The sequence below is a fragment of the Marmota flaviventris genome, chromosome 3 (genome assembly GCF_047511675.1).
Source record: "Marmota flaviventris isolate mMarFla1 chromosome 3, mMarFla1.hap1, whole genome shotgun sequence".
In the NCBI taxonomy this organism is placed as follows: Eukaryota; Metazoa; Chordata; class Mammalia; order Rodentia; family Sciuridae; genus Marmota; species Marmota flaviventris.
Genome location: NC_092500.1, coordinates 119,390,630 through 119,411,311, shown reverse-complemented (window position 1 = coordinate 119,411,311; position 20,682 = coordinate 119,390,630). Strand labels below are relative to the sequence as shown.

General features: G+C 35.3%; 1 protein-coding gene across 5 annotated transcripts in view; it reads right to left on the bottom strand.

Moving 5' to 3' along the window:
* Erc1 (ELKS/RAB6-interacting/CAST family member 1) overlaps nucleotides 1–20,682 on the bottom strand; it is a 546,275-nt gene that overhangs the window by 73,705 nt on the left and 451,888 nt on the right. For all 5 annotated transcript variants that reach the window (XM_071610305.1, XM_027951274.3, XM_027951275.3 and 2 more), the window contains one exon: nucleotides 6,381–6,479. In XM_071610305.1, coding sequence (XP_071466406.1) covers nucleotides 6,381–6,479 — 99 coding nt within the window. The remainder of the gene's footprint in view (nucleotides 1–6,380; nucleotides 6,480–20,682) is intronic.

Genomic DNA, 20,682 nt, shown 5'->3' with positions numbered 1-20,682 from the left:
TACCTCATTTGATCATCAATCAGTCCTATGAGGCTTATGTATTATCCTGATTTTAAAAATGAAGAATCATTGGTGATTTGGAACTAGGTCCAACACCTGCATCCTGAGAAGGACCCCAAAGCATGAGAACAAGCCCAGGAAGCAATCAGCTGAGAGGACAGTGACTCAGACAAGGTCTAAGGGAAGCCAACTACTAATAAAACTCAATTTGTAGCTGTTCATGTGAACCGCTCAAGTGTATATTTTGTCTATTTGAATTTTGGGTACCCTATAGTAAGGTAGAAGTATGAGTGGGGGCTAATCATGAAATGAATGAAAAGAAACACACCTGTTTTAGCTGACTGGTTCCCCTTCTGACTCCTACATGTTATGTGAACCACAGGTTACTAGAATAAAAATTCCTACCGAAAATACATTCAGTTAACAAATGAAAAAGATTTCTAAATTATCCTCACTCCATTTTACTTAGCATGAAATGATAGGAGCCAGATTCTAGGACTTCATTATGATCTTCCTTTAAGTTTATCTAAGTTCTTTTGTTTCTAGATACTTTTCCTATCTCCCCTTTCTACATTTCCCTTTCTTGTACTAGTAGTGCTGACTTTAAAGTTCATTGTCAATTTTATTCTCTTGGTTTCGATGTAAACTACTTTTTCTACTCTGGATTTCATGAATTTGGAAGTTAATTATATCTACATATATATGTACACATACTATTCAAATTGCATATAAATATGTTTTAATCTGAAGGCCTATTAAAACTATGCATTGTTCCAGATACCAGGAATACGAAAGTAAACATAAAAGACCCTATCTTGGCTGGGGGGTAGCTCAGTGGTAGAGTATGTGCTTAGCATAAATGTATTAGGCCATGGATTCAATACTCAGTACAAAAACTAAAATGAAACAAGACAAGTTCCTATCTTTACAGTGCTTACATTCCATAGTAAAGGAAGAAGAAAGTAGAAAGAAGAAAGCATTAATTAAAGAGATAAGAGTGTAGTGTGCGTAAGCTAAGTTAGACAGAAAATCTATGCTCTGAAGCTCCCTGTTGGGTTAGCTAAGGCCAGATTTGCACCACTGCTTGAGATTCTAGGAATAAGCAATAATGTTACTGCTATGGGCTGAATGTTTGTGCCCTCCCAAATGTGTATGTGGAAATCCTAATCTCTTATGTGTGTCCAGAGATGGGGCTTTGTGAGGTAAGTATACCATGAAGGTGGAGTCCTCATTATGGAATTAATGCCCTTGTATGAAGAAATATGAAAGAATCTGCTTCCTTTCCCCACCAATGAGAAGCTTGCCATCTGCAAAGCTAAAAGCAGGCCCTTGGGGGCTGGGGATATAGATCAGTTGGTAGAATGCTTGCCTAGCATGCACAAGGCCCTGGGTTCAATCCCCAGCACCATCAGCAAAAAAATAAAAAAGCAGGGCCTCACTAAGAACTCAATGGTGATGGCATCCTAATCTCAGACTTCCAACCTCCAGAAATAAATGTTTATTGTTTAAATAACTCCATCTATGATAGATGTAATAAGCCTAAATTAAGTCAGCTACATAATAACTCCTCAGTAAATCAGTTAAACAGATTTCTGGGTTTAGATTACATTAGACCTAATGTAATTAGGTTGTTAAATGATTATTAAATCCTGCTGAAATTCTACTTAGTGAATACCTAAGAGGAATGTCTGAAAAGAGCAGAAGGAACCATGAGAGAAAGCTCACTGCATTTCACATGGATTTTTCTTAGGCTGAGGGCAGAGAAGAGGCTATATCATTCTTTTTAAGTGGAGGTAATCCTTGGTCTGAGCATCTTAGGAGGGTTTCTTGACAGTTAATTATTTTAAAGACAATGTCACTGACTAAATATCTTTTATGCAGGTGTGTACCACTTTATAGGGAATTTCTTTTTTTTTTTTTAATTTTTATTGTTTAATTTTCGGCAGACACAACATCTTTGTGTGTATGTGGTGCTGAGGATCGAACCCGGGCCGCCCGCATACCAGGCGAGCACGCTACCGCTTGAGCCACATCCCCAGCTCCTATAGGGAATTTCTTTACAAATTTCAAGGTGTTTTTCCAAGGGGAAAAAAATCTCAACATGTAGAAGATCAAACTTTTGGAGATGAAACAGAGATATAATTGCTGATATTTCTTTGCTATTTTTTTTAATTGTAATTGTGGATGGACAGAATGCCTTTATTTTATTTGTTTATTTTTATGTGGTGCTGGGGATTGAACCCAGTGCCTCATGCATGCTAGGTAAGTGCTCTACACTAAGCTACAGCCCCAGCCCTACTCTTTCTTTTATTGGCAGCCACTAGTCCCTTTCCAGACCGCAGAAATTGCTGGGGACCTTGAGTCACAACTTTCAAATCTATTTTGCATTCTTACTTATAAAATGAGGGCGCTGGACTAGATATAATAATAACAACAACAACAACAACAACAACTAACATTCACTAAAAACTTACATTTCCTCTAGATAGAGCTAATGTTGATGACAACAGCAACAATAAAAATAGTAACAGACATACTGAACTTGTTGGGTAAATACTGTTCAAAGCATTTACATTAAGCTAGGGATTTATCTAGCAACCCTCTGTGCCAGGTACTAAAAATCTCATTTTTGTAGATAAAGAAACTGGAGTTTAGAGAGTTTAGGTCACTTTCCCAAGGCCATTGGGTAGGTGAAGGAGTCTAGATTCAAAGCTGTGCAGTTTGGTAGCAGAGACATTTCTCTCACAACTCATCTACTTCTTAAAACCACTACCACCTTAAAGATGAGAAATCAAAGTACAGAAAGGTTGCATGCCTTGTCCAAAGTCGTACATAATAGGTGGGGATGTAAGGATTTGAACCTGGGCATTCTGTTCCAAAGCCTATACTCTGAACCCTTACCCTAGCTACACTACCTTCCATGAAATGGCCTCACTGCAAAACCCCTTTCAGCTCTGTAATTCTATGATTCTCTTTCCCATATGAGTATTAGTTATCTTTGGTAAGACTCATACTTTGCAAGTAATTGGTGTACTGCAAAAATGTTTTAGTTGCAAAACTTTAAGGTCTTAAGTTTGACACAAGAATCATCAATTGCAAATTTGAAATTAAGGTGAGAAAATCTGTTCTCTGTAGAATTAGCAGAAACAGGAGAATGAAATTGGATACCAAGTCAAAACTCTGCAGTGTTTTAGGGGTTACTCATGCATTACTTAAGTAAAATTGTTATCACATAATGATTTTTGTAGCATATTTTAGAAAGTTTGAAAGACTAGATCATGGGAGTTCCAGCTATGACCAACTAACGGCAATTGCACTGTGTTAAACCAATGGCAGTAACAGTTTCATTCAGTAAGCTCAATAATACAATAATTAGAAAAAGTAAAATCAAGAGCATCTGAACTCTTGCTAGGAGTTATTCTATTCTGGTAAAAGAAAAAGTAAAATAGACACTTTTTGGAACAAATGTTCCAAACAAATGTGATGGTTTGTTCACTTTTCAATCTCCAAGGAAAGTTATCTAATGGATCTTCCTTCTCAGAACATTAACATGTTTCTTCTGATTCACTAGAAAAAGCGAATGCAAGAAAAATATCAACCTGTTTATGTATGTGGGGGAGGAGCTTCCTTCTGAGACAGGCCAAGAAACTCCCATATTCCTCCAAATGGACAAGGCAGAACCATGTTCATTCCTGAGAAACAAGTAAGCTACATTGTATGGCTCCTTTATGGCTGATGATGTCAAATATGTATTCCTGTAGGGTGGCAGAAAAAGACAACCAGAACACTGATTGTCTTAGTTTTAATTTTCTCTGGCAGGTAGTACTTGAACCCAAAGAGCTTCTTGGTTGATACTGTGTATTTCACCTTCATTTGCACCCACAGGATAAAGCTGTTTGGAAAGCTGCCCATCTCAGAGTTTATGGCCCATTTCCACAACTTACCTCTCCATCCTCTTTGGCTGTGTTCAATAGTTAAAAGGGCTACATAAGACCATATCATTTTAAGCAGTTTAACATCAAGACACAGACATTTCAGGGAGAACTGACTTCAAAACAGTGAGATCATCAATTAGCATCAGCAGTGAATTCAGGGAGTGCAAGGCCACCAATATGTGTGAAGTTATTAATCATAATTATTACTTTTCTAAGAAAAGGATTTCCTTAGTCAAACCTCAAGGGCATCAGATCAAAGGGTGATACTACCACATCTGGACCATATTTTCTAGCCAATTGGCCTAGAAAAGAGAATCTAGACAGTGTCCTGGCAACTGTTGAACACAGCAGCGTTCTATGAAGAGGGAAAATAATTCTTTAGACTGACTTCTAAAAAGTCTTCCTTTACTTCTTTGCTCCTCCTCATTTTTAGGGAAAGTTTGAAAGCAATGTCAAAGCCTGAGGGCGTGTTCTAGGTACTGACCCTGAGAATTCGGAGTACTCTTCTATAGGCAGAAGCAAAAGGAATAAAGTGTGGTTCACAATCCACTTAAAAAAAATGGACTATGTATTTAAAATTAATTATCATAAGAAAGACATCTCAAACCCAGGCTATTTGATCAATTTTCTATTGCCAGTTTGATTTGAGTATAAACCTAACCAGGACACTGTGAAGGTAATTTATTAACAAAATCATTACTAGAGAAATTTAGTCATATGCCCTGGAAGTTCTCCCAAAAATGTATAGAAAGAAATTGTAAAAGTGACTATTAACACACATAGAAAAAAAAACAAAACACAAAATCCACCCCACTATGTCAAATCCACAGCAATACACACAGGAATCATGTAAAATAGAAAAAAACAGAAAGCATACCAAAGGATTTCATAAATTATACAGAAACAAGATGTGAGAATGATTGTGTAAAAAGAAAAAATGAAGACAAACAAAAATCACTTCTTTAGTTAAGGAAAGCTGTTTCTCACCGTTCTGAACAAAATGGCTGAACTAAGAGCATCTGATTGGCTATGCCCATATACCCTCCTCCTCATCCTATGGGGAGAGATGACAAAGGGAACAATGCCCCGGGGCAGCATGGGAATGAAAAAGAGTTGGTTAGTATTAAAACAAAGACAAAGACATAATGTAGCAGAAAAGAAGTTCTTAATTCTTTTTTTTAAATTTTAGATTCTAATCCTCTGAACTCTTGAAATTAGTAATTATTTTATCATTACAGTTCCGTCTTCCTGCCTTTCTCAAATGTTGTCTCTTGGTAATATTATCCAGCTGAGATTGTTTTTTTCTTTCTTTTATGTTATACCTTTTCTTTTTTCACCTCTGTGCCAACCACCCCTCCAATTCTCTGTTGTTTCATGGGAAGGATCTAACATGCATCTTAGATATGCTGGCATAAATACAATTCTAGGTATTAGGAAGCAGGCAGAGAAAGCAAAGTGATTTCTTGGCAGGGAAGGACTGCTGACATCAAGCAGACCATTCTCCATTTTGCTTTAATTAAAGACTTCCCTCTAAAACATAAGGTGGGCTTCAATTGGCTTAGTACATGTCAACATATTAGGACTATACTTTCTGAATTTCAGAAATAATAGCAATTTGGCTATCACTGCTACTTTCATCTGCAGTATTTCTGCTACTTCTCTTAGGACAGTGCCGTAGCTGTCATTTATGGAGATGTTTAGCAGGGGAGTTTTTTGTGACTCTTTAGTCATATGGATGTAATTACTTGATTATTTTTTTTCCCCTTAGCCATACATTTTAAGACTGGGTGTGATGGAGATGTTGAAATCCGAGTTTTGGCTATGGGATATGAGGTAATCTGTTCACCACTCTCCCCCATCCATCACTTTCAAGATTTTGGGAGAGTTCCCTTCTTCTAAAAAACTAGAATTGAATATGGCTTCCTTTAGGCACATCAATGTCTCTTCTGCATTTATGTGAAATTGAAGGCAACGATTTTCCTTGAGAATGACATGTTAGAGGGAACTGCCAGGAAATGGAGTGAAGAAACTTTCACTTTTAATAGGTGATGAGCTGAGATTTCATAATCTGCAATTAAATAGAAGTAACCTCTACACTAAGTTGTGCCTCACTGAGCTTACAAAGAGAGTCTTGTTTTTCTAACAAGGCATTGTTATTTAATAAAAAAAAGCAGGACTTTTTTCCCCTGTGCAATTCAAGGATTCCTTGTCATTTTCAAATTTTTCAAGAACCTGCTTTTAAAAAATTCAGAATCATCAACTTCCTATGTGGAAATTGAGTCTGTGTTTAAAAAAAATGTGAAGGAGTTTTCAAACCTGAATTAGATACTTACTTTTCTTTTTCTACTTTGTACCTCAGAAACTGCAGCACACTAGTACAAAATACATCAAAAAAAAGGTGTGGTTTTTTTAAAAAAAAAATAAAATATTCAGGGGAAATCTTACCTGGTCTGGAGAGGGCTTATGATTCGTTTGATTGGAATGGGAGGACTTGAAGTGGTCGTCTTCGTAGTTGTCGGCCATTAGCTTCATTCGATTTTGTGTCTGAGGAAATGATTCATAAGGTTAAATTTAGACAAATCTCCTAATGACACACTATAAAGCAATAAGTACCTTAAGAATTTCATAAGGATAAAATAAACCCCATCTTCAATGAAATCAATTAAACAGGATTTCTGAGATCACTGGAACGAGTTTAGGCACTGTTATGGACAGAATTGTGTAACCTCCAAATTTATATACTAAAGCTCTAACCTTCAATGTTACTGCATCTAGAGATAGGATCTTTTTCTAGGGAAAGGGGGAATACTAGGTGTTGAACACAGGGGTGCTTTACTGCTGAGCTATGTCCCTACTCTTTTTAGATTTTGAGACATTGTTTTGCTAAGTATGATCTGGGCCACCATGTTTGGGGGAGATAAGGTCTTTAAAAGGCTATTAAGGTTAAAGAAGTCATAGGGTAAGCCAATATGACAGTGGCCCTATAAGAACAATAGAGAGGTCCATCTCTTCTTAGTTTTTTGCCATGTGAAGAAACAGAGAGGAAGAGGCCTCTGCAAGCCAGGAATAGAGCTCTCATCAGGAACTGAATCAACAGAAACCTTGATCTTAAGACCTCCCAGCCTTCAGAACTGTGAGAAAATAAATTTCTATTGGGTAAGTTACCTGATCTATGGCATTTTGTTTGGTTTCTTGAGCTAATGAAGACAGGTACCCAAATTGGTACTGGAATTTTTTGAGAGGCAACATACCCAAATCAAGCATTTATTTATACAGTGCTTTTTATTTTGAAATAAAGACTGGATTCTACTATATATAGGACTCTAACTTTATTTTTTACTTTATGATATATAGGACACATATTTCCATGTTACTATTACAAGAATCTATACATCTTTTAAAACACCTATTCAATTTTTTTGAATGTTATAGAACATATAGACCACAAATATCAGGGGAAAATTTATCATTATTTTTAAGTGAAATAATTATATAATCATCTAGAAAGTTCAAAAGAATCATTTGTAAAATTATCACCAACTTACTATAGAGTTCAATGATCAGACAGAAACTACATATATAAAATTCAATAGCTTTTCTTTATATCATCAAGTGATACTTCAGGTTTTGAAAATCAAATATTCTAAAATCTTTCTCCTCAATCTTAAATCAAAAGATTAATATCCCATTGCCATTTCTCCATGTTTACCAAAAAGGAGGAATGCACTGGTTATTCTATGTGATTGGTTAATTTAAGCCCTGAATAAACGAATAATATACTGAACATTTTAGAAAATCATTTCACCAAGTATGCAATTCAAAAAATGCAGAGTACACTGTGCATAAAGTTAAACCCTAATATATGTTGAAATTCTAATATATATTGCACTAATAAAATATTATAAATACTTGAAGTTTTAAAGTATTAAAAATTACTATTATCTGAAAAATAAAGTTAAAAAGAAAGAAAAATTACCTGTGATTCCTCTAATCTGTGATAATCACTATAAATATTTACATATATTCATTTGGTTTCTTCTCTGAGAACATAAAAAGGTACACGTTCTTCTGATTTTTCTATTTCTGGTCTATTTCTATTCTACAATGTTACTTTAAAAATTATGGTATTTTAGGGGCTTGTGTTGTGGCTCAGTGGTAGAGAACTTGCCTCATATGTGCGAGGGGCTGGGTTTGATCCTCAGCACCACATTAAAAAAATAAAGACATTGTGTCCATCTATAACTTAATTTTTTTTTAAATTATGGTATTTTATAGTTTATATTTATATCTATAAGGACGTGTTGTCCCTTCACCAATTTTATTTGGTCAAAATTTAGTAATCTTAGGGTTATGGTTATTTAGTGGTAGATCACCTGCCTAGCATGTATGAGGCACTGGGTTCGTTCCTCAGCACCACATAGAAATAAATAAAATAAAGGTATTGTGTTCATCTACACCCCCCCCCCCCAAAAAAAAAAGTAACATTCTTTTAAAAATTAGGTTATTCTTTAACAATTTTTTTAGAAACATTACAAAAATTTGATTTAGTTTCATGAAGAAGTTTACAGAGATACATAACGATGACTGGGCAAGCAAGTACTTTAGAGTCAAACTGCTTGGTTTGAATTCTGGCTGTACCTATTATCAGCTTGGGCAAATCACTTAAATTCTCTGAGCCTGAGTTTTCTTACCTTTAAAATGAGAACAACTTAGAAATTTCATTCCTAGCATAAAATCAATACCCAATAAATTTTATTTATCAATCTTCATCATAACTATTTTTTCATGTCATTAAATATTATTTTAAAATCTATTTTTTTTTTATGGCTGCAGAGCACTCAGTTGAATGGAAGTTTAATGAGTCCCATATTGTTGGTCATTTAGGAGCTTTTTATTTTCATTTAATACATACATATATATATATATATATATATATATTTAGTTGTAGATGGACACAATATCTTTATTTTGTTTTTATTTATTTTTATGTGGTGCTGAGGATCAAACCCAGTGCCTCACATGTGTGAGGCAAGCGCTCTACCACTGAGCCACAATCCCAGACCCTTAATGTATATTTTTAAACCAGTTCTTCCTCTAGTATGCAATGGTAACAAAGAAAATACAAATCAATAACTTATCTGCAATATCTAATCTCTCTTTTCTGGAATGGTCCCATGACCTTTGTTATGGTCTGAATGTTTGCATCCCTCAATGTGGTGGTAAGAAGTGGGGGTCTTTGGGAAATGATTAGGTCACAGATTAATAACCTTATAAAAGAGGCCTGCAGGAGCTTGTTCATACCTTCTGGCATGTGAGGATGAAGCAAGAAGGTGCTATTAACAAAGCAGAGGGCAGATCCTCTCCAGACACCAAATTGGCTGAGGCCTTTGATATTGGACTTCCCAGTCTCCAGAATTTTGGGCAATAAACTTCTATTGTTTATAAATCACTCACTCACTTATTTTGTTATAGTGGCCCAATTGGACTAAGACAACTTTGAATAAAAGTAGGGAATTTTTATTCTGTCACATGGTATTACATGACAAATGGAGTCTTCTGAAAAGTAGCTTTTAGAAGAGGGAGTGAAGGATAGAGGAAACAACACAGGCTCAATCCAGAAAGTGAGCAAAGCATCTGCAGTATCATTCATTTGCTTACAAAAGTTTTCCATTATAATTTTAATAGGAATGTATACTTGGCTAGTTACTTTCTTAGAGCATGAGACAATCTTTAATACTGATATCTAGCATTAGGTTAAAAAACTTAAAAAAGAAATTCAATAAAGCATGCACAAATCCATTTTCAAGCCAGAAAGTATTTCAGGTACTTCTTAGGAATGAGTATGTAAGCCTGAAGAAACCCATTCCAGTAGAAACCTAAGATCAAAGATTACTTATTTGATCCAAGTAAGCAAATATACAAATAGTCTTTAAGAACTTACTTTTCCTTCTAAAAGACATGACAATGATCAAAGTTTTGTGTTCCTAGGTTAAGTATTCAGAAATTGGTGCAAAGTCTGTTCCTTGCATAGTCATGATGCTGAGTACTAAATGTCTGACAGCTCCCACAGCATGAGATGTTACATAGATCATGTAAATGACTCTACTCTTGAGTTTTGCTCTTGTACTGCACTCTTCTCAAGATAAGACTGTCCAAGTGTCTTCACTTTTGAACTATGCCATGTGCACATAGCTCAAACCCCCTTGTCCCAATGACATCAAGAAAAGAAAGGAAAGAAGGAAGAAAGGGAAGCAGGAAGGAGAAAAGAAAGGAAGGAAAATGAATAAACTTTATGAAATAAATGGCTTTAGTTATAAGTGTGTATCTATGTATTCAGGCCTACATATCCTCTCTGAGGAAAAGTAGTTTATTGTTTATTCTGTTAATCTTTTCTTCCAAGACTAAAATGTCAATGCCCAAACAAAGGGCTACAAAAGTTATATTTTGTAGAAAAAAATTTAGGCCAACAAAAAGGATAAGTTTATTATCTAAACCTGGGTTTTAAGAAAAGTCTGAATTTCAATTGGATTTATATTGTTGTTATTGGCAAAACTATGAGAGTTATAACAGACTAAAAAATATTTATTAATCCTTCAGTAGAGACCTTAAGGGACATCAGATTGAATCACTGCTAAAATTATTATCCTTCTAACAAACAAGAATATAAGGGTTGGGGCTGTAGCTCAGTGGCAGAGCACTTGCCTAGCATGTGTGAGGCCCTGGGTTTGATCCTCAGCACCACATTAAAAAAAAAATAAATTAAAGGTATGCTGTCCATCTACAACTATTAAAAAAAAAAAAGAATATGACAGGATTCCAGGCACGGTGGTGCACACCTGTAATCCCAGCTGCTCGGGAGGCTAAGGCAGAAGGATCATGAGTTCAAAGCCAGCTTCAGCAAAAAGCGAGGTGCTAAGCAACTCAGTGAGACCCTGTCTCTAAAGAAAACACAAAGTAGGGCTGGAGATTTGGCTCAGTGGTTGAGTGCCCCTGAATTCAACCCCCCCCCCCAAAAAAAAAAGAATATGACAGGGGCTGCTGGTGAATCGTAAGTTGTTCTTCCAAACTGTCCTACTATTTCCTTTATCTTGCTTCTTATCAGAATTACAACTTCATAATGAAGCAACACAGAGGATGGCATATATGACTACATGGACAGCACTGTGAGCTCCCTTCCTTTTCTAAGTCTTCTCATCATTCCAGGTATAATTCTCCACTGAACTTCTTATCTCCAGGAATGTAGTCATTATTCACCCAGTTGGGTACTTTAAAAATCTCAGAATCATTTTTTTTTTTTTAAAGAGAGAGAGAGAGAGAAAGAGAGAGAATTTTAATATTTATTTTTTAGTTTTCGGTGGACACAACATCTTTGTTTGTATGTGGTGCTGAGGATCGAACCCGGGCCGCACACATGCCAGGCGAGCACGCTATCGCTTGAGCCAAATCCCCAGCCCAAAATCTCAGAATCATTCTTGACCCTTTATTCCCAACTTCTGTTAAAAATGAAATCACAAAGTCCTGTTGACTCTGCTTCCAAATTTTCCCCCAGTAATTGATTACACTGTTTCATCCATATTATTATTGATGAACGTCTAAAATTGTTTATATACATTGCTGCCATAGTTACTATCTTCCAATAAAAAAAATGTAATCCTGACTATTCCTGCTTTAAAAAAGAAAAACCTATCCATTGGCAGCAGACCGTCCAGTCTTCACAGTGAACAACACCACATCAAGACCCTTCACCATCTAGCTATATCTTACCACTCATGTCTCATTTTTCTTTTCTTTACCCCTTTCCTTTTTCCTCCTTCCTCCCTTCCCTTCCCTTCTCAGTGCTGGGGATGAAACTCAAAGCCTCATACTGGTTACCAAGTGCTCTACCACTGAGCTACACCCTAAGTCCAAAGACGTTTCAAAAAGTATTTTTACTTGTAGATAAACACAATACCTTTAATTAATTAATTTATTTTAATGTGGTGCTTAGAATCAAACCCAGTGTCTCACACATTGAGAGGCAAGTGCTCTACCACTAAGCCGATATCCCCAGCCCCCAAAGACTTTTTCTTTCTTTCTTTTTGAGATTATTCTGGACCTCTATTTTTTAAAAAATTAATTTATTTTAATTTGTATATATGACAGCAGAATACATTTTGATTCATTGTACACAACTGTAGCACAACTTTACATTTCTATGGTTGTACACAAGATTTTTTCTTATTATTTGCTGTTTGATATTTGGTGGAACTTGCCTCTAAAAACAATTGGGCTTTGTATTTGTTGGAAGAGTTAAACTGATTTAATTTGTGGTTTCAAGGACTACTCAGGTTTGTAAAGTTACATATTGGCATAAAAGTCTTCATCATATTTTCTTCTAATTTAAAAAGTCTTTTTGGTAGCTGTAAATGTGCCTCCTTTTTCTTTCCCAAATGCTGTTCATCTACATCTGCTATGGTTTTTTTTTTTTCCTTGAACAATTTGTCCCACTATATTTGACATCTAAATCTTATCTAGTTTGTAAGTCTTCCTCAAGAATCAGCATTTAGTTTCAATAATCTTCTCTAAAGTTTGTTTTCTGACTCATTAATTTTGCTTTTAATTTTCTTTCCTGGAGTGATTTACTATGACATTCCTGTGTTCCTTTTCTAAATTTTGTTGTTGTTGTTGTTATCGGGGGCTGAAACCAGAGGTGCTTAACCACGAGCCACATCCCCAGCCCTTTTATATTTTGAAACAGGGCCTCATTAAGTTATTTAAGGCCTTGCTAAGTTGCTAAATCCTGTCTTGAACTTGTGATCCTTCTGGCTTAGCTTGCTGAGTCGCTGATTACAGGCATGCACCACTGTGCAGTTGTCCTTTTCTAATTTCTTGACCTGGATGCTTATCTCACTAATTTTCAATATGAATTTAAGGATTTAAATTTTCCTTAAAGAACCACTGTACCAACATCTCACAACTTTTGATATAGCATTTTACTATTGCTCTAAATATTTTGCAATTTCCATTTGTAACATTTGCCATTTTCCAATTTTGCAATATTGCCCTTCAAAATTTTCTCTATGATTTTTCTGAAAACTCCTATGAGATGAATGTTGTGCCTTCTCAGCCTATTTTCCTTGTCTCCTAATTTCTCTTTTTATATTTTCTATCCCATTTTATCTCTGCACTGCATTTTGGGTAATTTTTGTAGCATTACCTTCTAGTTCATTAATTCTCTTTTGAGATTTGTTAACTTGCCAACTAAGTTTTTAATTGAATACTGGATATTGATTATTTGACAAATCTACATGTACTTTTCAAAATGTTATTATATTTTTATACCTTTATTTTATTTATTTATTTTTATGTGGGGCTGAGGATCGAACTAGGCAAGTGCTCTATCACAGAGCTACAGCCCCAGCCTCAGTGTTTTCTGATAGTAGCATAACAGATGATGATAGTGGGACACCATTATATATATGCTGGGGTGCTACTGCTGCTGGGTTATCTTTACTGGTAGGCTACTTCAGTAAAATCTAGGAAATTGGCTTTTTGTTGGTTTATTTTTGTTTTTAAGAAAGAGAAATTATGAAATAACAGTTATTTAAAATTCATATATTTTTTTAAATATTTATTTTGTAGTTGTTGGCCACAATATCCTTTTATTTATTTATTTTTATGTGGTGCTGAGGATTGAACCCAGGGCCTCACGCATGTGCTAGGCAAGCGCTCTACTGCTGAGCCACAACCCCCGCTCCTCATATTTTTTTCTTTTTTTTCTCTTTTTTTTTTTTTTTGAGCTCTAGGGATGAAAAAACTCAGGACCTTCAACATGCTAGCAAGTGCTCTGTCACTAAGCTACATCTCAGTCCTTTTCTTAAATTTTATTTTTAGACATTTCTCACTAAGTTACTTAGGCTGGCCTTGAATTTGTGATCCTCCCGCCTTAGCTTCCCAAGCAGTTGGGATTATAGGCATGTGCCATTGGACTGGCCTTTAAATTCAGATTTAAGATTATAACTCTAAATCTAATTTAACTTTTGATTTTATATCTTTTTTCCTTATGCCAAAAAAACATGATTCCCAACAATAGCAACATAATTACTTCCCATTTGTTTGTCAATATAATGCTTTTCAAATATCAACACCAATACAGTTACTATCAACATGTCTATAGAATAAACTTTAAAATTTCTTTGCATTATTTTTCTTCTCTTTGGAGTTTATCCTACTGAGGATATACTGAGAAAAATCCGCATTGAAAGGTTAGCTGAGGGCTGGGGATGTGGCTCAAGAGGTAGCGCGCTCCTCTGGCATGCGTGCAGCCCGGGTTCGATCCTCAGCACCACATACAAACAAAGATGTTGTGTCTGCCGAAAACTAAAAAAAATAAATAGTCTCTCTCTCTTAAAAAAAAAAAAAAAAAAAAAGAAGGTTAGCTGAACTAATTCTTTGTTCTATGTGGTTATGCCAACAATTTAAGATATAATTAGACTTGTTTCAGTTTGATTTCAAATTTCAAGGATTGCTTTTCCCCATTTTCTGATCAATTTTATTTTTCATTATGTGATATTCATTTCATTTTAGAATGAAAACTATATAACTAGGTACATTCAGAGAAGACTTGCTTCTATCCCTATCTTCTCTATCCAGTCTCCTCTTTTTTGTAGGCAACTTTTTTGTGTAAGTTTCAATTTATTCTTCAATTGTTTCTTCTTAGAATTATAAGCAGATACACACACTCTGGCACACATTTATGCACATTACTCTCTTTCTTACATAAAATGTTGCATATTAAATATTCTGTACTTTGGTTCTTCATTAAATGGTGTATTTGGGAAGTCTCTTCACATCAACAGAGATCTTTCTCATTTCTTTCTATAGTTGCCCATTACTTTACTCTGTTGAATATATACTATAATTGACAACTAATATCCCACCTTTGGGAATCTGGGTTATTTCTAATCTGTTATTACAAATATTATAGCAGGCTGGAGTTGTAGCTCAGTGGTAGAGCATTTACTTTGCAAGTGTGAGGCACTGGGTTCAATCCTAGCACCACATAAATCCAAATAAAGGCACTGAGTTCATATGCAACTAAAAATAGATAAACAAAAAAACCCCCAAATATTATAGAAATAGAACTGGCATGGTGGTGCCCACATGTAATCCCAGCAATTTGAGAGGTCAGGCAGGAGGATTACAAGTTCAAGACCAGCAAGCCTCAGCAACATAGTGAAATCCTCAGCAACTAGGTGAGACTCCATCTTAAAATAAAAAGAGGACTGAGGATGTAGCTTAGTAGTAAAGTGCCCCTGGTTTCAATCCCCAGTAACAAAACAAACACCAAAAACTTAACCAAATAAAATACACACACATACCACACACACAAATATTATAGCAACAAATTATCTTGTGTACAGGTCATTCATTAAAAAAAATTTGTAGTTGTAGATGGACAGAATGCCTTTATTTTATTTGTTTATTTTTATGTGGTACTGAGGCTCTAACCCAATGCTTCACGCATGCTACGCAAGTGCTCTGCCAGTGAGCTACAGCCCCAGCCCTAGGTAATTCATTTTTGAAGATGTATCTTTGGGACACATTCCTACAAGTGAAGCTTCTGGGTCAAAAGTCAATGTACAGATGCCTAATTTTACTAGACAGTGTCAAATTACCTCTATAGCAGTCTACATTTTATATTCCGACCACTAGGGTATTAAGGGCCTAGTACACACAGACTTGTCAACTGAGTATGTTGTTAAATTATTTATTTGGGCTATACGGCACCTTAGTTGCTTTTATATTTCTTTCTCTGAGATCTTTTTAGGTAGGAACTTATACCAAGAAGTAATATAAATTTATATTTAAACCTGCAGAAAGTACAGGTTTCAGAATTCTTATTTCTTTTTTTTTTTTTTAAATACTTTTTAGTTGTCAATGGACCTTTATTTTGTTTATTTATATGTGGTGCTAAGAAATCGAACCCAGTGCCTCACACGTGCTAGGTAAGTGCCACATCTGAGAAACGATCCCAGCCCTCAGAATTTTGATTTCTTAGAGCAAACTCTGGGTTCCTTCCTAGAGAAATGGCAGAAAAAAGTTTCTTTATTATCTACCAGTGGTAGATGTTTGACTGAATTCATCTTGTTTTCCCTTCTATTATAACCCTTGGATTGTTTAACCTTTAGCAGAGGTTCAGTTCCAACTCCCATCATGTAAGCTAGATGCTTTATCTCCTTTCTTGTAGGTGTTAAAATCCAAGTTCCTGATCAGAACGAGGCCTGACAATTTCCCAATTAGCTGCTACGTTAGTTAACACACCTCATTTCCATCCTTTGATCCTCACTTCATTTCTGACATCTAATGATTTTCCTTTCTCTCACAGGAGCTCAACCCATATATCACAGATTTTGAGACATAAAACTTATCCAGCCTCTTAAAGTTTGGAATGCTATGTGGAATCTGTTGTCAGATTCCAATCATCTGTGTATGCATCTTTTCTTCCAATAGAGTAGGAGCTTATGAGGACTGGAGCAGTTTCATTCACCTTTATATCAACTAGTATCTAGTCAAAAGCTACATATTTTGAAAGCTTCTTCTATTGAATTTCCTTCAGTAATCATTTTGCATTTGCATTAATTAAAAATGGATATACTTATTAATTAGAATTTAAAATCCACAATGAGTTATCTCAGTCAAAAGCAAAACAAACTACCAGTATCCAGACATTTTAATTAACTAGCTTAGTTTTATCCCAGATAATGAATTTATTACACTATTTCAAAAAAGAACCCTGGAATTCAAAGACTCCAGTTTATAAGTATCCAAAAGTTAAAAAACAAAAAAAAAGTCCTTACATCTAAATACATTTATGTACGAAAAGGAGAATTTTTGATTATAAACATTTGCTTACGCCAGGCATGGTGGCCCATGCCTGTAACACCCAGTGAATTGGGAGTCAGAGGCAGAAGGATCTCCAGTTGGAGGCTAGCCTGGGCAAAATTAGTGAGACCCTGTCTCAAAATAAAAGTTTAAAAAGGCTAGGGATGTAGCTCAGTGGTAGAGCAACTCTAGGTTCAATCCACAGTATTAAAAAAATAAAAATTTGCTATTTATTTTAAGACTCAGTGGATTTTTTAAAAAAAACTATGTTAATTTTTTCCCTTTTATCTCAGAGTATTCTTGGATACAACACCATTTATGGCAGGATGTCTGTTGTTCTTTCAATATATCTCTATTTCCCACCAAAACCGTTTTTTTTTTTTTTTGTTGTTGTTGTTAGCACAATGTAAAGAAAAGCCCCAATGCACAGCAAACTGGCTATCAGCTCATTTCTGAGTACAGCTTCTCCTTTCTGATATGACCATTCCTTAGTTCTCAGAAGGGCTTGTGTAGGATTTCTTGCTTCTTTATCACAGAGACATAGAAGATAGCTGAGAAGATTTACAAACATGGTTAACAGATTTCACTGAGCTGATGATATTCCTTCTCATCTGCCAGAGAGAATATTTTAATCTTAATGGTTAATTCTGATTGCTGTGTTTATCTAGCACTTCCCTATATGCCATGTATGTTTTAACTCTGTAGGATAACAGCCTATATATTCTCTCTTCAAACACATATTAACATGAGGGTAAAGACATACTCAGCATTTCTAAATTAAATTTTTGTTTTCTCAAGAATTTCTATTTTTCTCCCAGTTTTGCAGAGCTGTCTTGCTCTCTGGCAAGACCATGGTGTATAACTGCAGCACACTATGGTGAAAAAGTCAGAGCGAGATCCACAAAGCCATATCTAATGTAAGTCCATGAACTCAATTTCCAGGAATGAAATATCTTGTAGAACAATTTGCCTATAGTGACTCAAGTGCAATGTCTGAAGTGAGACTGTTCAAAACTAAAGTACAGTGTTGAATTTATTCCTGATCACTGCTATGTTTTGCAGTTCATAGTTCCTCATCCTTGTAATAAACCTAAAATAAATGCTTCTAATTTTTAATATATAAGGATAATTATTCCCACTGTATCTGCTCTCAAAGAAACCAGAATGCATAAGAGTAAACTTAGCTGGATCTAGTGAGACTCAACAGCCTATCTAAAGAAAAAAGAAAATATAGGCAAGTGTTGCTGTTACTAGGAATCAGTGAATGACGGATCTAAGAGCATTTACCACAGTTTTATCTATGGTTTAGGCTACCTGAGTGGCTGAGTATACAGGAAAATTTTATAGACACAGAGGGTATGAAATCAAGAAATTACCTAAAGTTTTTCACACAAATGGAAAAGAGCCATTAAAAATAAAATCTTGGGGCTGGGGCTGTGGCTCAGTGGTAGAGCACTCGCCTAGCATGTGCAAGGCGCTGGGTTCGATCCTCAGCACCACATAAAAATAAATAAAGGTATTGTGTCCAACTATAACAACAAAAACTTTAAAAAAATAAAATCTTAAATGATGATAAATGCAAGTTAAGAAAATTATTTTTTCTAGGATGACGGCTCAAACTGTTCATTTCAGTTATAATGCACCCCAACCCAACCAAATTAGTGCTGAAAAGTAGAACAGTATAGTATTTCCCCTTCACATAAAAGTATGGCCATTTCTTAAGCAAATGTACAGAAATTAAATTACTTTTTTTTTTTTTTTTTGAGGGCGGATACTGGGGACTGAACTGAGGGCCACTCGACCACTGAGCCACATCCCCAGCCCTATTTTGTATTTTATTTAGAGATAAAGGTCTAACTGAGTGGCTTAGTGCCTCGCCAATGCTGAGGCTGGCTTTGATCCTCCTGCTTCAGCTGTTGGTATTACAGGTGTGCGCCACCGTGCCCACCTGTAATGTTTACATAAAGAAAGAAAACATTTTCTTCTGCTTGAAAAACAGCTAAGCAGGCAAAGGGGTGATCTTCAAAAATTCTAAGCACTTTAACTATACTCTCACTTTCTCTCTCAGACTCTCTCTCTCTCTCTCAATTTAAAGAAAAAATATTTAGATCACAAGAATAAAAATTCTTAAAGCAAGATTTTTTGGGGGTATTTTATCTTTTAACAAAACTCATGGTCTGTGTGTGGGAAGGAAAGAATGAAACTGATTCAAAATGAAAGCTGACTATAAATTGTACACTTACATGTACATTCACTGGAGTATCTCTTAATAATCCTGGGGACATGAAAGCATTCACATTCTTACTAGAAACCATTCAGACTGAAGGCAACTGACATAAGGCCATACTCTACAGTATCAACTTCTCCTCCTATTCTCTGATAATTTATTATAAAAGGATTTCTTTTTATATTCTGATTGCATAAACAAACATACACTTTTGGTTAAGTTGTTCAAAAATTTCACACAACAACAGTACATTCTTGATGATTTTTCTATTCTCCAAAATTACTTCCTTCAGATATAAGTGACTAACTGGATTTTAGTCTTTTGTATGTGTGTGAAGAAAATTACCATTTGTTAAAATAAGGTCTTTCTAAAAAAAAAATAAATTTAAATGATAAAAAGGTATCTTCCCCCCACCCCTTTTCTTTTACAGGTTATGGGGATCAAACCCAGGTCTCATGCTATAGGCATGTGATTTACCACTGAGCAACATCCCCAGCCCTGGAAACCTATCTTAAAAAATGTCTACTCATGGTCAAAATACTTCCACACATCATTAGATATAACCAAGTATTCAAAACTTTAAATGCTGGATGTAGTGGGCATGCCTATAATTCCAGCTAATTTGTAGGATGAGGCAGGAGGATCACAAGTTCCAGGCCAGCCTGGGTAATTTATTGAGCCCCTGTCTCAAAATAAAAAGGACTAGATGTAGCTCAGTGGTGTCTAGCATGTGCAAGATCTTGGATCTGAATGCTAGTATTGCAAAAACAAACAAAAAATAAAAAAAAAATTTGATTTCTAGACATAAGAAGTATTAGGCATAGATTCTGATGAGGAATATTTATTCCTTATCATCCCTTAAGAACCACTTAAAAGGAATTGGAAGCTGAATAAAAGAATGCTACTACACATCAAAACCTGTTATTAGAGGTATGGTCCTAAAATACATAAATGTGTGACTGAGGCTGAAGGGTAAGGTAGTGATGAAAATTATAACTTAAAATATTGGGTTATTTGAATATAAGCTCCAAAAGTCAAGCTGTTGATTACTTACATACCTAAGCCCAGAATATACCTTTTGTTTTCCTAAAGAGAAAGGATAGTTAACGCTTCAAAAATAAGCATTAACTTTAACTTCTGTTTCTGCAAGCTGGAGCAGCCATAATCTTCTCTATACTTCCCACCTGTCAGACTTTCTACTTGACCTATTCTTGATATCTGATCAAATTCTTTCTCTTTCACTATTGTATCTTATATCTCTGGTCTGTCCTGAGCTGAGTTTATTAAGCTGGTCTAGCAAAAATTCCCCTGGTCTTGATGCTTCCTCATAGATTTTCTATTTATGACCCATGGCTTCCTTGCTCCTTGGCCATACATCTACACTTATACTTCTTGTATTGAGTTGAGCTAGATCTCTCTCCCCTAACGTAAAACCCAGTTTTTAATAGTCTCTCTAATAAAAGTCTACCTTACTTTCTATAACATATCAGGAATAATTTTTGTCTTTAACACAAAAAGTATCAAAGTACAATTAAAAACTACACACAGAGAGATAAACATAAAAAAAGATGGAAAGAAGGAGAAAGATCAGTTAGGAAAACTGCAACATGCAAGGAAAAGATGGAGAGAAGGAGGCAGATCAGTTAGGAACACTGC